The sequence below is a fragment of the Ovis canadensis genome, chromosome 3, assembly GCF_042477335.2.
Source record: "Ovis canadensis isolate MfBH-ARS-UI-01 breed Bighorn chromosome 3, ARS-UI_OviCan_v2, whole genome shotgun sequence".
Lineage (NCBI taxonomy): Eukaryota > Metazoa > Chordata > Mammalia > Artiodactyla > Bovidae > Ovis > Ovis canadensis.
Genome location: NC_091247.1, coordinates 9,595,894 through 9,611,316, shown reverse-complemented (window position 1 = coordinate 9,611,316; position 15,423 = coordinate 9,595,894). Strand labels below are relative to the sequence as shown.

Here is a 15,423-nt window from a genome sequence, read left to right as displayed (position 1 = left end):
CCCATCCACGAGACTCCTCCCGCAGTGGGAGCAGGGGGACCGTCTGCCGGGAGGCGGGAGGGCACGCGGCACACCGCCTGGCACGCGAGCTGCTGCTGCTGAGGGCGCACATCACCAGGGGAAGGGTGCGCAACGGTCCAGTCGTCACAGACGAGCCCGCCACCACGCAGCACTAGGGGCGTGCCCCTCCCCCGTGCTCTCACGTCTACATGTGCACAGCCCACGCCTGCGGCACGTGTGCACGTGCCAAGGGCAGCCTGCCGGTGTCCTCAGGGCCTCCGTCCGGCTTGTCCACGGCTGTGGGCTGGTTCTCTCCAGTGTCCCCTGCCCTGACTGAGCTTCTCTCCCCCCCCGACCCCGATCTCCCGCAGTACGAGTACAGCTTCCGCACGGAGCAGAGTGCCGCGGCCAGGCTCCCGCCCAGCCCCACCCGATGCCAGCAGATCCCCCAGTCCTGAGGGGCCGCCCGCCTGCCCGCGGGGAGACGACACAGCGCCCGGACTACTGAGCGCCCCCTCGCCCGGCCCCCCCACCGCCCATCCACACTGCCCTGCTCGGCGCTCCTGGGAGACTCTGGGCAGCTGAGCTGTTGCCTCCTCGGTCATCAGTCGTCGGTTTCCCCGACGTGATGCCCCCTGCCTCCCCGGGGATGCTCTTCCTTAACCTCCACTAACCTGTGTGTGCTGTAGTGACCAGCGGCTCCTCCCGCATCTGTGTGATGACTAGTCCTCCGACCAACCCTACCCACCACGGGAGCTGTCTGAGGGCCCTGGACAGTTGTCTGGCCACCCAGTGATGCCACCGGCTCCCTGCCCTCCTGACTGCCACCATGAAGCCATCGCCTCCTCCCAGAAGACCCTGAGGGGCTGGCGGCCTGGCACAGGGCACCCGCCCCCCCCGCCCCAGCACTGATGGATCACCCCATGGAACAGGTCTCTCACGCCAGGGGCATCGAGTGCCCGAGAACTTCACAGGGATCCTAAGGAAACATGGAGGACGCAGCCGGTGGTGCCCCAGTGGGCCTGGGCCTGGCTCCCCTCTGACTCACCCCTCAGTTCACACACTGGACGCCCTGAGGACGGGGGCCGGCCATCCCGCAGCCACCAGCCCAGAGAGGATTTGCCTGCGGGTGAGGCGGCCAAGTGGCTGGGTGCCTGCGTGGACATGAACCTGGTCCACTTGCCACCAGGTCCCCTTGCCCAGCCTCCTCACCATCATCCCCACAAAGGGCTCATCTCCACAGTGCTCACGTGCCAACAACAGCTCCAACTGCCCGGCCCCGCACCCCGACCATCATCACGTGGGTAAAGAAGCTCTGTGAGCCGGTGCCAAGGACGTGGACACGCAGTCTCCAGACTGAAGCCAGAACTGACCTTTCTGCCACGAGGGCCAGTGACCATGCCATCATTCCCCACAGTGCTGGCCGCCCAGCCCAGCTCCCCACATGGGCACCGTGGGAACAGGGCCGTTGTCCTCCCGGGAGACCTGGTCCTCAGCCGGTGGCTGCCTTGTCTGGCCGTGGGACTCTGTCCTAAACTCCCAGAACCTGGTATCTCACACCTTGGAGGTGGGGGGCAGGGGCCATCAGATAGTTGGAGCATTGGATGTGAGCTTTGACACGTGTCTGGCATAAGAAAGCAGCCCAGGAGAGGCCCTGCCCAGCTGGGAACAGAGCCCCCGCCCCCTGCAGTTCCTCGAATGACACCGGGGTGGCTGGGGTGCAGTCAGGAGGGGCAGCCTCTGGCTGAGACACGGGGCCAGGGCAAGACATACCTCACTCAGCCGGCCTCAGCTCCGCCATCTCCAGACCCTCCGCCTTCCCCCGTGGCTGGCCCTTCCAATACCTCCTGATTCCTGTGTGCCACCTCTCCCCACTGCCCCCGAGACCTGAGGACGTCCCTGGCAGGGCCGGCCTCCCCTGGAACCCGCCAGGGCCCAGGAGGCACGGGTGGAAATTCCTCGGGCAGACCTTTTGGGATGGGTGCTCCCCCGGGACTGAGCCGATGGCTTGGCCTCAGACATGCCCACTGAAGTGAGCTGTTGTTCCTGGGAGTCACGGGGTAGGGAGCCCCGAGGGGCCCAGAGAACCTGCATCTGCTGCTGCTGTCAGGATGGTGGAGCTGGTCCAAAACCAAGAGCGGGGGTGACCCCATTGCTCACCTCTGTCCGGCCGTGTTGGCTCCGTCCCTCAGTCTGTCCTCACACCCTGGCCATGGGGTCGTCCCACCAGGTAACACCTGCAGCCTTTCCGCAGCCTTCCTCTGCTGAGAAGCAAGCGCTTCGGCTCCATGGGCCCGAGGAGGTCCAGAAACGGTCACGTGAGAGTCCCTGTCGGGAGCAAGAGGGCCATGAGGGTGGCTGTTGGGGAAAGGGTCTCCCCTCCACCCCTCCACCAGGCCACCCCCGCCAGCCCCAGCCCACCCCCGGGCCAGGCCGAGAGAGGCAGGGTCCAGGGCCGCCAGGAGAGGACCAGGCCTCCCCCACCACCCCCCAGCAGGCAGCCTCAGCGCAGGGTCTAACCAGTGACTGGATGGCACCGTGTCTGCAGCTAAAGAGAACGGAGCAGCGACGGTGTTGGAGAAGCCAGCGTCCCCAGTGGGTCTTAGGCGGCTCCTGACCTCTGTCTCTTTCCTTCTCAGGGGGGCTGCCTGCCCGTGTGGAGGTGAAGCTCGCCCACCGGGAACTGAGCCCCCTCTTCCCCCTTCCTTTCTGGGACGGTGCTTTTCTCCGCAAACCCTCTGGCCACAAGGGGCGGAGAGGCAGGGCTTCTCTCAGAAACATGAAGGGCAGTGACCTCCACCCTTCCCAGAAGGACTCCCCAGAGCACAGCATCCCCCGCTGCCACCTCCTCCGTCCCCCGAAAATTCTAAGCCTATCTCCACAGGCCTTGGAAATGGCACAACGGTGGTAAGGAGTAAGCAGCCGGCCCCAGGTTCACTTGCAAATTTATAACAAGGTTTTTCCCCCACCCTGAATCCAGGAACTGACTGTGGCCACAACCTCCTCTCGGAGGGACGGTCAGGACGGCGGGGGGCAGGCGGTGAGGACCAACACGTCCGAAGCGCCTGCTCCTTGCCGGGCACGCGGCCGGCACTTGAAGCACATTTTCCTCTGTCATTCCCACCTGCTTCACCCCCCCAAAAAAACACCAATACCCAGAAGTGGATGCTGGTTCCAGATGAAGATGTTGAGACGTGTCTGCAGGCACAAAGCCGGCGAGCGGCACAGGCGGCCCAGGCCCCGCTCTGTCCCGTCACGAGCACCTGCCTCCGGTGCAGTAACGGGCCTGCGGGCATGATGGTGTCTCACCGAGCACAGGGCTGCGGGCTGCCCCTCACCGTTCACAGGGAGCCCAGCCCGCAGCTCCCTGGAGCCAGCCAGCGAGTGAGCCTACAGGTGAGCATGAAAGCCGCGCTCACCTCCCTGGGCCCTGGAGCGGCTGGGCACCCGTTCTCACCGCAGCTGCCCGCCCCTCATGGGGCGGCTGGCTGTCCTCACCCGTTGGACCCTGCCAGCCAGGCCTGTCACCACCAGGAACCGGGGCCCGGGCGGGCGGCTGGCTGCACTAGGTTAGGAACAACGTTGTACTGCGTGTATTTATTTGAGGTGACTCTAGTACTTGGCAAAGGGAAGTTTCACTGTGTGATTGTCTTCTTAATATAATTTGTTAAATAAACGTTTGTTTTAACCTTTTCCCGGCTCGCTGCTGTCTCTGAGGCATGGAGACGGGTCCCTCCGGCTCATTCTGGATGCAGGCTGGGCCAGCACCATCCTGGCCTTCCAGCCTTCTAGAAAGATCTGGTGGGTTTTCTTGCCCCGTTTGGATGACCTGGTGACAAGCCAGAAGGATCCTGGAGGAGCAGCAGCCTTCAGGAATGCTCCTGGCGGGAGAAAAATGCCAGTTTCCATAAAAGCGTGTGAAGTGCCTGTGTATTAATGGGTCTCCAGCAAGGAATGCAGAGGGCGCTTTCATCTCCAGCTCGCCCCGAGCCGTGTCTGGGCTGGGGCGGGGCCGTCTGGCTGCTGGAGCGGGGGTCATACAACCACACAGCTTCAGCACCACTGGTTTTGTCCTGTCCCCTCGCCCACCTGCTGGCAAGAAGCTGCCCCAAACGCCTGGGAGGGGCTGCCAGCCCCAGACATGCACAGGCTCCTTGTGGGACACGACTGGTCAGGTTACACCATCAGAGCTCTTTGCCTCCTTTATAAAGTGACCTTAGTGGCTCAGAATCTGCCTGCAATGCAGCTCGATGCCTGGGGTCAGGAAGGATCCCCTGAGAAGGGAATGGCAACCCACTCCAGTGTTCCTGCCTGGGAAATCCCATAGAGGAGTCTGATGGGCTACAGCTCATGGTGTCGCAAAGAGCCGGACACTACTGAGCCACTAACACTTTCACTTGTGCATTTTGGGGCCAGACACCTGAGTCTGAGCCAGCTCCACCTCCAGGCCTATTAACACTAGGCTTGGGTGGCCCATAGCTGTCATCTCACTAGAACCGTGAAAATCCCCCAAAAGGTAACGGCACCTCCAGCCCAGGCCCCCATGCCCGGCACCCCTCAGGTCTTTTTCCCACAGTGGGAGAGGGAGAACAGTGCAGAGAACTCTGTGAGAAAGCCGTGAATGCCGCTCGGCATGGAGTTCGGAGAGCTGACCTCACGTTCCAGCGCTGCCGCTTCCTGAGCACGCAGCTCGGAGCACCCCACGCCTGTCTAAAGGGGCCGTGCCTCCCTCGGTGGCCTCCCCTGGGAGAACGGAATGAGGGCTCGCCGGGCAGTCAGCACGGAGACCCAGCGACCTGCCAGCTATCTTTGGGGCCTGGTTCTGTGTTGCCGCCCACCAGATGTGCTGGGCCCCTCCTGAGGCTGCATCACCCAGGAAGGTCAAGTGGTGGATTTGACACCCAGGACACAGAACCTGTTTCTGGAGGGGCCTCCAGCACTACCCTGGAGAACCCTGGGAGAAGGCTCTGGGCAGCAAGAAACTGAAGTCCACTCATGACAGCCTGGACCAAGGCGGGCTTTGTGGCCAGACCTGGAGACACTCGGAGCCCAAAGCAGGACGCAGCTGAGCCTCTGAGGGGCCAGAGCCAGGTGGCCCCTCTTTGCCCTCTGTCTTGACACCTGCTTGCTTCTCATCCTCTCACACCCTGGCCCTCCCTCTCACCTGTTCTCTGCACCAGCATACTTGGCCCATGCATGCTCACACGGCCCTCCATGTTTCCACATTCTCAGTTCAGCAGACCCAGAGACAAGAGTCCCAGGACAGACTGTGATTGGCTGCCTGGGTCAGCTGACCCCTTCTGCTCCTGGCTGCTCTGGCCCTGGTGGGAGGGGGGCTGTGTGACCCCAAAGTGCCTGGAACAGGTGTAGGTTTAGACCCTTGAGAAGCATCTGCTACAGAGAGGGGAAGACTGTAGGCAGAGGAGTGGGACACCTCCCCGGGGTGATGGTGGAGCCCTCCACCACTCAGGAACAAGGGGGGAGGACAGTGAGGTGGGGGGAGCACCATTCATCCAGCCACACATCCACCAGCTGTCCAAGCTATGTTATATATCCACGTGCAGGCCCCAAGCTGGGCACTGCGGGCTCAGCAGTGACTGGCACCATGGACCTCCCTGTCTTGTGGTGCTGATGGTCTAGCCCATCCCACTCCACCCGCCCCCCTGCCCCCCCGCCACACACACACACATCCCAGCCATGTCTGTCCTACTCCCCACACCAACTGGCTTGTTGCTAAAACCCAGGATGCTCCCTGAGCCCCACTCCACCTCTCTCCTCGCTGCTGCCCGCTCCTGGCAGCTGCAAGCCGGTGGGTCTTTATGCTCAGGTCTGTCAGGGCCAGTCTGCTTGAGCTCCAGCCACACGGCCCCAGCAACAGTCTCCACTTGGACATTTCACCTCGATCTCAGCACATCCCAAGCTGAGTGTGCCTCCTTCCCCCAGGCCCCACACTGCCTGCCCTCCGCTAACATCCCCATCTCTGGAGCAGCCCTACCACCTCTCACCAGAGCCACCCACGCCCCCACATGGAGCTGCCTGTGATCACCCCACTTCCAGCTGGGCAGTTCTCGCCTCTAAACTTGCTTTCAAACTCAGCCCCTATTTTCCTTGCTGTTCTTTCTTTTAAAAAAAATTTTTTTAATATGAATTTATTTATTTTCATTGGAGGCTAATTACTTTACAATATTGTATTGGTTTTGCCATACATCAACATGAATCCGCCACGGCTGCTCCTTTTTAAGTTCCAGCCTCAACACCTTTGGCCTGGATGACAGCATCAACCCCTTAACTATTCCCCCCACTGCCTCCCCCGTCTTGCCATCTCTCCCATTGTCCTCACGGCCAAGATCCAATAGTACTCCTCCACTTCCTGTGCCTTACCCCTCACCCTGAGAATGAAATCTGAGCCCCCAGGTCTCCGTACCCCACTGTTCTAGGTCTGCTCCCACCTCCCATCCCAGCCTCACCTGCCACTAATTCCCCTGCTGAATTATTCATGCTTCTCAAACCTTCCTGGTGGCTCAAAGGTAAAGCCTCTGCCTGCAATGTGGAAGACCCAGGTTTGATCCCTCAGTCAGGAAGATCCCCTGCAGAAGGAAATGGCAACCCACTCCAGTATTCTTGACTGGAAAATTCTGTGGCTACAATCCATGGGGTCGCAGAGTCGGACGCGACTTTGCTTTCACTTTCTTCAAACCTAAGCTCTCCTTTCTTGCCTTTGCATATGCTATTCCCTCTGCCCAGATGCTTTTCCCACATTTTCTTCTGCCTGGTAAACTCTGTTCATCCTTCAAGACTTGTTCATATATCTCCTCTGTGATGTCCTTTCTTGACCCCCTTCAAACCACTGAACACCTTTCCTTTAAAAGCCATTGATCCATTGGTGGTATTGGAGCCATTTGATCCTCTTATTGGGTTATCTCCTCCTGGAGGAAGGGGTATATGTCTCATTTATTACACTTCCTCCCCAGGCACACATATACTCAGGGCACCTAGTATAAGCCCAGAGGAATAGCAGGCATGAGCAAATGCTCTTTGAATGAGTTTCCTGAAGTGGGTGCAGAGACAGGTGGACTGAACTCAATTCCTGAGGAACCCAAGAAGAATGGGCCCCAGTGCCACTTGCTGGGAGGCTTGTGACCACCCCAGGGACCATGATGAACAGCACTGGGCTTCCACAGGCAAGTCTATGCTGGCTTCAAAGACAGCAGAGACAAGGGTGAGAGCTGGGCCCTCATCTGGCTCGTTTCTGAAGCTACAGTGCCTAACACGATCAATAATGGTGGTGGGGTTGGGGCAGGAATGTGGACTGCCATGGGCTGCTGCTTCTCTCCCTTGAGCCCAACTCGGGAGGGTGTCAGAGAAAGAGACGGGGAGACTGGTGGATCACAGGGCCCAGCACTGAAACTAGGAGGGGCTTGGTGAACACCAGGCCAGAGGGGAAGACAGCCAGTGCTGCAGATGCGAGATGTGCAGGGAGGCGGTTTTCTGGCTTTGCTTGTTCATCTGTCTCCCCCTCCCACATTGCCCTGGCTGGGTCACTGCCATCCTTTTACTATCCCTTCACTATTTCATGCTTTTACCAAAACAACAGCTGGGCTAGACGCCTCTCTTCTCCCCACACCTTGGCCCAGGTGAATGCAACTAGAGACACAGATCTCAGGAAAGGTGCTTCGGGGGCGTAGGTCTTAGACACTGAAGATCTGAACCGCCTGATGGGGGAGGACACACAGGCAGAAGTTGGCACAGGCTGGAACCCCCAAGGTACATCAATCCCTCTATAACCCTCTTATTCTTCTCTGGAGGGAGCTTGAGGGTTTGCAACCTTGATTGCTCATTAGAATCAACTGAAGAGTTTTTAAACCTTCTTATGCCCAGATCATAGTTGCAGGATACAAAAATCAGTTGTGTTTCAGTACACTAATAATTAATTATCAGAAAGGGAAATTAAGAAAGCAGTTCAGCCTATAATTACATCAAAGACAATAAAACATCTAGGAATACATTTTAACCAAGGAGGTGAAAGGACTGTATATTGAAAACTGCAAGACACAGGAAAAAGAAGTTGAAGACACAAATAAATGGAAAGATACCCCATACTCATGAATTAATAGGATTGATAGTCCTAAAATGCCCGTATTCTCTAAAGCAATCTACAGATTCAATACAATCCCTATCAAAATTCCAAAGGCAGTTTCACAGCAAGAGAATAATCCTAAAATTTGTATGGAACCACAAAAGATAGCAAATAGCCAAAGCATCCTTGAGAGAAAAAGAACAAAGCTGGAGGCATCATGCTCCCTGATGTCAGACTATCGATATATTTTAAAGTTTTATTAACCAAATCAGTATGGAATTGGCACAAAAACAGACACATAGATCCATGGAAGAGACAGCCCATTAATAAACCCACACACTTATGGTCAATTAACCTACAACAAAGGAGATAAGAATATACAATGGAGAAAAGACAGTCTCTTCAGTAAGTGTTGCTGAGAAAACTGGACAGCTACATGTAAAAGAATGAAATTAGAGTATTTCCTCATATCATATACAAAAGTAAACTCAAAATAAATGAGATCTAAAAGTAAGACCTGAAACCATAAAACTCCTAAAAGAGAACCTAGGCAGAACATTCTTTGACATAAATCATAGCAATATTTTTTTGATCTAAGGTAAAAAAAAAAGCAAAAACAAACAAATAGGACCTAATTAAACTGAAAAGCTTTTGCACAGCAAATAAAACCATCAACAAAATGAAAAGGCAATCTGCAGAATGGGAGAAAATATTTGCAAATGATATGAATGACAAGGGATTAATATCCAACATACATGAACCATTCAGACAACTTAATAGCAAAAACCAAACAACCCAATCAAAAAATGGGCAGAAGACCTGAAATTTTTTCCAAAGAAGACATCCACATGGCCAATAGACACGATGTTGAGCAACATCATAATCATGAAGGAAATGCAAGTCAAAACCACGAGATGTCACCTCACACCTGTCAAAATGGCTATCATCAAAAAAGTCTACAAACAACAAATGTTGCTGAGGATGTGGAGAAATCCCACTGTGGGTGGGATTATAGACTGATGCAGCCACTATGGAAACCAGTATAAAGTTTCCTTTGAAAACTAAAAAATAGAGCTGCCATATGATCCAGCTATTCCACTGCTGGGTATTTACCAGAAGAAAATGAAAAACCTAATTCAAAAAGATAATTTCATCCCAGTGTTTATAGCAGCAATATTTATCATAGCCAAGATATGGAAGCAACCTAAGTGCCCTACAACTGATGAATGGATAAAGAAGCTGTAGTGTGTGTGTACAGACATATATAGAGGAATATTACTCTGCCATTAAAAAGAATGAAAGTCTGCCATTTGCTACAATATGGATGGACCTAAAGAGTATCATGCTTAGTGGAATAAATCAGATAAGAAATACAGATACTCTACGTTATCATTTGTATGTGTAATCTAAAAAAATAAAGCAAAGAAATGGATATACCAAAACAGAAACAGACTTATAGTGAACAAACTAGTGTTACCAGTGTGGAGAAGGAAATGGAGAGGGGTGAGATAAGGTTATGGGATTAAGAGACACAAACTACTTTGGATAAAATAAATAAGCAACAAGGATATACAGTACAGGGACATTCTGCCATTATATTGTAATAATGTTAACTGAGAATAATCTGTAAAAACACTGAATTGCTGTTATACACCTGAAACTAATGTAATGTTGTAAACCCACTATACTTCATTTTTTTTTTAGTTTTTTATTTTTTAAATTTTAAAATCTTTAATTCTTACATGCATTCCCAAACATGAACCCCCCTCCCACCTCCCTCCCCATAACATCTCTCTGGGTCATCCCCATGCACCAGCCTCAAGCATGCTGCATCCTGCGTCAGACATAGACTGGCGATTCAATTCTTACATGACAGTATACATGTTAGAATGTCATTCTCCCAAATCATCCCACCCTCTCCCTCTCCCTCTGAGTCCAAAAGTCCGTTATACACATCTGTGTCTCTTTCCCTGTCTTGCATACAGGGTCGTCATGGCCATCTTCCTAAATTCCATATATATGTGTTAGTATACTGTATTGGTGTTTTTCTTTCTGGCTTACTTCACTCTGTATAATCGGCTCCAGTTTCATCCATCTCATCAGAACTGATTCAAATGAATTCTTTTTTACGGCTGAATAATACTCCATTGTGTATATGTACCACAGCTTTCTTATCCATTCATCTGCTGATGGACATCTAGGTTGTTTCCATGTCCTGGCTATTATAAACAGTGCTGCGATGTACATTGGGGTACATGTGTCTCTTTCAATTCTGGTTTCCTCAGTGTGTATGCCCAGCAGTGGGATTGCTGGGTCATAAGGTAGTTCTATTTGCAATTTTTTAAGGAATCTCCACACTGTTCTCCATAGTGGCTGTACTAGTTTGCATTCCCACCAACAGTGTAGGAGGGTTCCCTTTTCTCCACACCCTCTCTAAAAAAAAAGATAAAAAGGGCAGCCATCATCATCATTTTACAGATGAAGAAACCAAGTCTTCAAACAGGTTAACGTGATTGCCCAAGGACATAAACTGATAAAAGGTGGATTTTAAATAGGAACACAGAGGGCTTCCCTGGTGGGCCAGTGGTTAAGAAACTGCCTTGAAAGGCAAGGGACACCAGTTCAATCCCTGGTCCAGGAAGGTCCCATATGCCACAGAGCCACCAAGCCCACACACTCCCCTCCTGAAGCCTGTGTGTCCAGAGCCTGTGCTCCGCAGCAAGGGAAGCCACCAAGACGAGAAGCCCATGCACAGCAGTGAAGAGCAGCCCCGCTCACCACTAATGGAAGCCTGTGTGGAGCCCTGAAGACCCACCAGCCAAAAAGTCAATTAATTAATTTTAAAAATAAATAAAATGGGGATGCAGAGCTAATTTTTTGAGTATGTTCTCTGATTTGTAAGCACTTGGCAGTGTATTATTGATAAATAAGTAAATAAACACCACCACCACCACCACAATGAACCTAGTGCATATTATAGAGAATGGTAATTGCCAGAGATAGGGGTGGGGATGGGCAAAATGGGTGAAGGGAGTCAAGAGACACATACTTCCAGTTATAAGTTCTAGGGATATCTATAACAACATGGTAACTGCAGTTATTACTATTGCTTTGCACATCTGAAAGGTGTTAGAAGAGTAGATCATAAAAGTTCTCACTATGAGAAAAAAACGTTCAACTCTGTATGATGACAGATGACTTTCCAGGTGGCACAGTGGTGAAGAATCTGTCTGCAAAGCAGGAGGCACAGGAGACGCGGGCTTGATCCCAGATTTGGGAAGATCCCCTGGAGGAGGAAATGGCAACGCATTCCAGTACTCTTGCCCGAAAAATTCCAGGGACAGAGGAGCCTGGTGGGCTACAGTCCATGGGGCAGCAAAGAGTTAGATGTGACTGAGCATGCATGCACCATAGGATATATAATAACAGATGTTAAACAGATTTGTTATGGCCATTTTGCAACATATACAAATATTGAATTGTCATGTTATACACCTGAAATGAATATATGTCAATTACTGAAATCAGATTGATTTTATTCTTTGCAGCTGAAGATGGAGAAGCTCTATACAGTCTGCAAAAACAAGACTGGGAGCTGACTGTGGCTCAGATCAAAATTCAGACTTAAGTTGAAGAATGTAGGGAAAACCACCGGGCCATTCAGGTATGACCTAAATCAAATCCCTTATTACGGCACAGTGGAAGTGACAAACAGATTCAAGGGATTAGGTCTGATAAAGTGCCTGAAGAACTATGGATAGAGGTTCGTGACATTGTATAGGAGGTGGTGATCAAAACCAACCCCAAGAAAAAGAAATGCAAAAAGGAAAAATGGATATCTGAGGAGGCCTTACAAATAGATGAGAAAAGAAGAGAAGCAAAAGCCAAAGGAGAAAAGGAAAGATATACCTATCCAAATGCAGAGTTCCCAAGAATAGCAAAGAGAGATAAGAAAGCCTTCCTAAGTGGACAATGCAAAGGAATAGAAAGGAAATAGAGATCTCTTTAAAAAATTAGAGATACCAATGGAACACTTCATGCAAAGATGGGCAGAATAAAGGACAGAAACAGCATGGACCTAACCGAAGCAGAAGATATTAAGAAGAGGTGGCAAGAATATATACAAGAACTTTACAAAAAAGATCTTAATAATCCAGATAACCACAATGGTGTGATCACTCACTTAGAGCCAGACATCTTGGAGTGTTAAGTCAAGTGGGCCTTAGGAAGCATCACTATGAACAAAGCTAGTGGGGGTGATGGAATTCCAGCTGAGCTATTTCAAATACTAAAAGATGATGCTGTTAAAATGCTGCACTCAACATGCCAGCAAATTTGGAAAACTCAGCAATGGCCGCAGGACTGGAAAAGGTCAGTTTTCATTCCAATCCCAAAGAAAGGTAATGCCAAAGAATGTTGAAACTACCACAAAATTGCCCTCATTTCACATGCTAGCAAGGTAATAGTCAAAATCCTTCAACCTAGGCTTCAATAGTATATGAACCAAGAACTTCCAGATGTACAAGGTGGATGTAGAAAAGGCAGAGGAACCAGGGATCAAATTGCCAACATCTGTTGGATCAGAGAAAGCAAGAGAATTCCAGAAAAACATCTACTTCTGCTTCATTGACTATGCTAAAGCCTTTGACTATGTGGATCACAACAAACTGAAAAATTCAAGAGATAGAAAGAGTAGACCACCTCACCTGCCTCCTGCGAAACCTGTATGCAGATCAAGAAGCAACAGTTAGAACTGGACATGAAACAACGGACAGGTTCAAAACTAGGAAAGGTGTGTATTAAGGCTGTATATTGTCACCCTGCTTATTTATCATATGCAGAGTACATCATGCAAAATGCCAGACTAGATGAAGCACAAGCTGGAATCAAGGTTTCAAGGAGAAATATCAATAACCTCAGATATGCAAGTGACACCACCCCTGATGAAGGTGAAAGAGGAGAGTGAAAAAGCTGCCTTAAAACTCAACATTCAAAAAACTAAGATCATGGCATCCAGTCCCATCACTTCATGACAGATAGATGGGGAAGAAATGAAAACAGTGACAGGTTTTATTTTCTTGGGCTCCAAAATCACTGCAGACAGTGACTGCAGCCATAAAATTAAAAGACACTTGCTCCTTGGAAGAAAAGCTATGACAAACCTAGATAGCATATTAAAAAGCAAATACGTTACTTTGCCGACAAAGGTCCATATAGACAAAGCTATAGTTTTCCCAGTAGTCATGTATGGATGTGAGAGTTGGACCATAAAGACGGCTGAGTGCTGAAGAATGGATGCTTTTGAACTGTGGTGTTGGAGAAGACTCTTGAGAGTCCCTTGGACTGCAACAAGATCAAACCAGTCAATCATAAAGGAAACTCTGACACTTTGGCCACCTGATGCGAAAAGCTGATTCATTCGAAAAGACGCTGATGCTGGGAAAGATTGAAGATGGGAGGAGAAGGGGATGACAGAGGATGAGATGGTTGGATGGCATCACTGACTCGATGGACATGAGTTTGAGCAAGCTCTGGGAGCTGGTCATGCAGCTGGTGTGCTGCAGTCCATGGGGTCACAAAGAGTCGGACATGACTGACTGAACAACAATGGCAACCTCAGTAAAAAAAAAAAATCTTAATATTTAATTTTTGAAGTTATTCAGTTCAATTCAGTCGCTTAGTCATGTCCGACTCTTTGCGACCCCATGAATCACAGCACGCCAGGCCTCCCTGTCCATCACCAACTCCCGGAGTTCACTCAAACTCATGTCCATCGAGTCGGTGATGCCATCTAGCCATCTCATCCTCGGTCGTCTCCTTCTCCTCCTGCCCCCAATCCCTCCCAGCATCAGTCTTTTCCAATGAGTCAACTCTTCGCATGAGGTGGCCAAAGTATTGGAATTTCAGCTTTAGCATCATTCCTTCCAAAGGACACCCAGGGCTGATCTCCTTTAGAATGGACTGGTTGGATCTCCTTGCAGTTCAAGGGACTCTCAAGAGTCTTCTCCAACACCACAGTTCAAAAGCATCAATTCTTCGGCGCTCAGCCTTCTTCACAGTCCAACTCTCACATCCATACATGACCACTGGAAAAACCATAGCCTTGACTAGACGGACCTTTGTTGGCAAAGTAATGTCTCTGCTTTTAATATGCTATCTAGGTTGGTCATAACTTTCCTTTTGAAGTTATTAATATAGTCCAATTATCAATCTTTTCCTTTCTGCACCTTAAGAATCTTTGCCCATCCTCTCTAATCCTTTAAAAATGACTTTTGTTCCCCACTAGTCCCGTCCCTTGGAGAGGAGTCCTGGAAGATGGTAGAAGAAAGGTTTTGGAAGATGGTAGAAGAAAGGTTTTGGAAGAGACAAGGTGGGTGCTGAGCTCTGAAGGGGATGGACTGGGATGAAGGATGTTCCAAGTAAGGGGCAAACAAATGGAGGGGGGTTCGCATTTGGTCACACAGCCCCCACACACATTTACAGAGGACCACAGCAACCCGCTTTGTGTGTTACAGCACAGTCCGTGGGCTCAGACTGCCCCTGCCTTCATAGGCTGTGCCTATGCAGAAACCAGGCTGCAGAAGGATGGGTCAACCAGAGGGAGCTCAGGGCGTCCAACCAGAGTACTCCCAGAACCTGCGCCGAGCCTGCAGGCAGCCGGGATTCCATGCTCCGGGTGTCCTGTCCTGTTTGAGGATGACTCCTGAGGTTTGATGGCCCCAGCTCAGCACCCAGCTCTGGCACCTGCCCTGGACACAAGGGTGGGGCCCTGGGAAAACAGCCAGCAATCACCAGGGCTTTCCAGGGGAGGATCTGAAGTGAGACCCTTAAGATGCTTGGCCCATGGTGTGGCCTAGCGCTGGCTACCACCCACAGAAGGCACTGGGCTCCAAGGATGCCAAGGCAGGCCCATTTTGGGTAGGCAGGAAGGAGGAGAGGCACTCTTAGGAGACCCCAGCTCACCCCAAACCTATCCACCCAGTGTGGGGGCCCCGGGCCTGGGTACCCCATCAGTGTTCCCTGGCTGGGTTTTGCCAGAAAATTTCCAAGAGCTCCGTGTTTGGAATTTGTTTCCGGCACCACCTCACCCATCAGCACCTCCTGCTCAGGTAGAGGGCTGCTGTGTCCCCCCAACACCACTCCCGCCCCCGCCCGTACCCCACCCCACCAAGGGGCGGGAACAGCCTTTGGTTGCTTCCAGGGAGCAGGCCCTTCTCAGGGAGGCACTCCCCCACTTTGAATCCCATTTCCCAGTCGGGGGAACCTGGGAGGTCTCTTGCCCCTTTCTCCTGCCTGTTTTTCCCCCTCTGTAAAAACAGGGCTCATCGCATCCTAGACCTCTCTTT

At 51.3% G+C, this 15,423-nt stretch overlaps 1 protein-coding gene across 4 annotated transcripts in view; it reads left to right on the top strand.

Annotated features, from left to right (window-relative positions):
• Positions 1-14,447, top strand: part of MVB12B (multivesicular body subunit 12B) — a 211,768-nt gene extending 197,321 nt beyond the window's left edge. For 2 of the 4 annotated variants that reach the window (XM_069582392.1, XM_069582396.1), the window contains exon 10: positions 372-3,693. In XM_069582392.1, coding sequence (XP_069438493.1) covers positions 372-458 — 87 coding nt within the window. In that variant the 3' untranslated portion in view covers positions 459-3,693. Of the gene's footprint in view, positions 1-371; positions 3,694-11,625; positions 11,967-14,363 lie in introns of those variants that run through there. The other 2 variants (XR_011255491.1, XM_069582393.1) reach the window with 2 other exon arrangements.
• Positions 14,448-15,423: the final 976 nt, after the last annotated feature.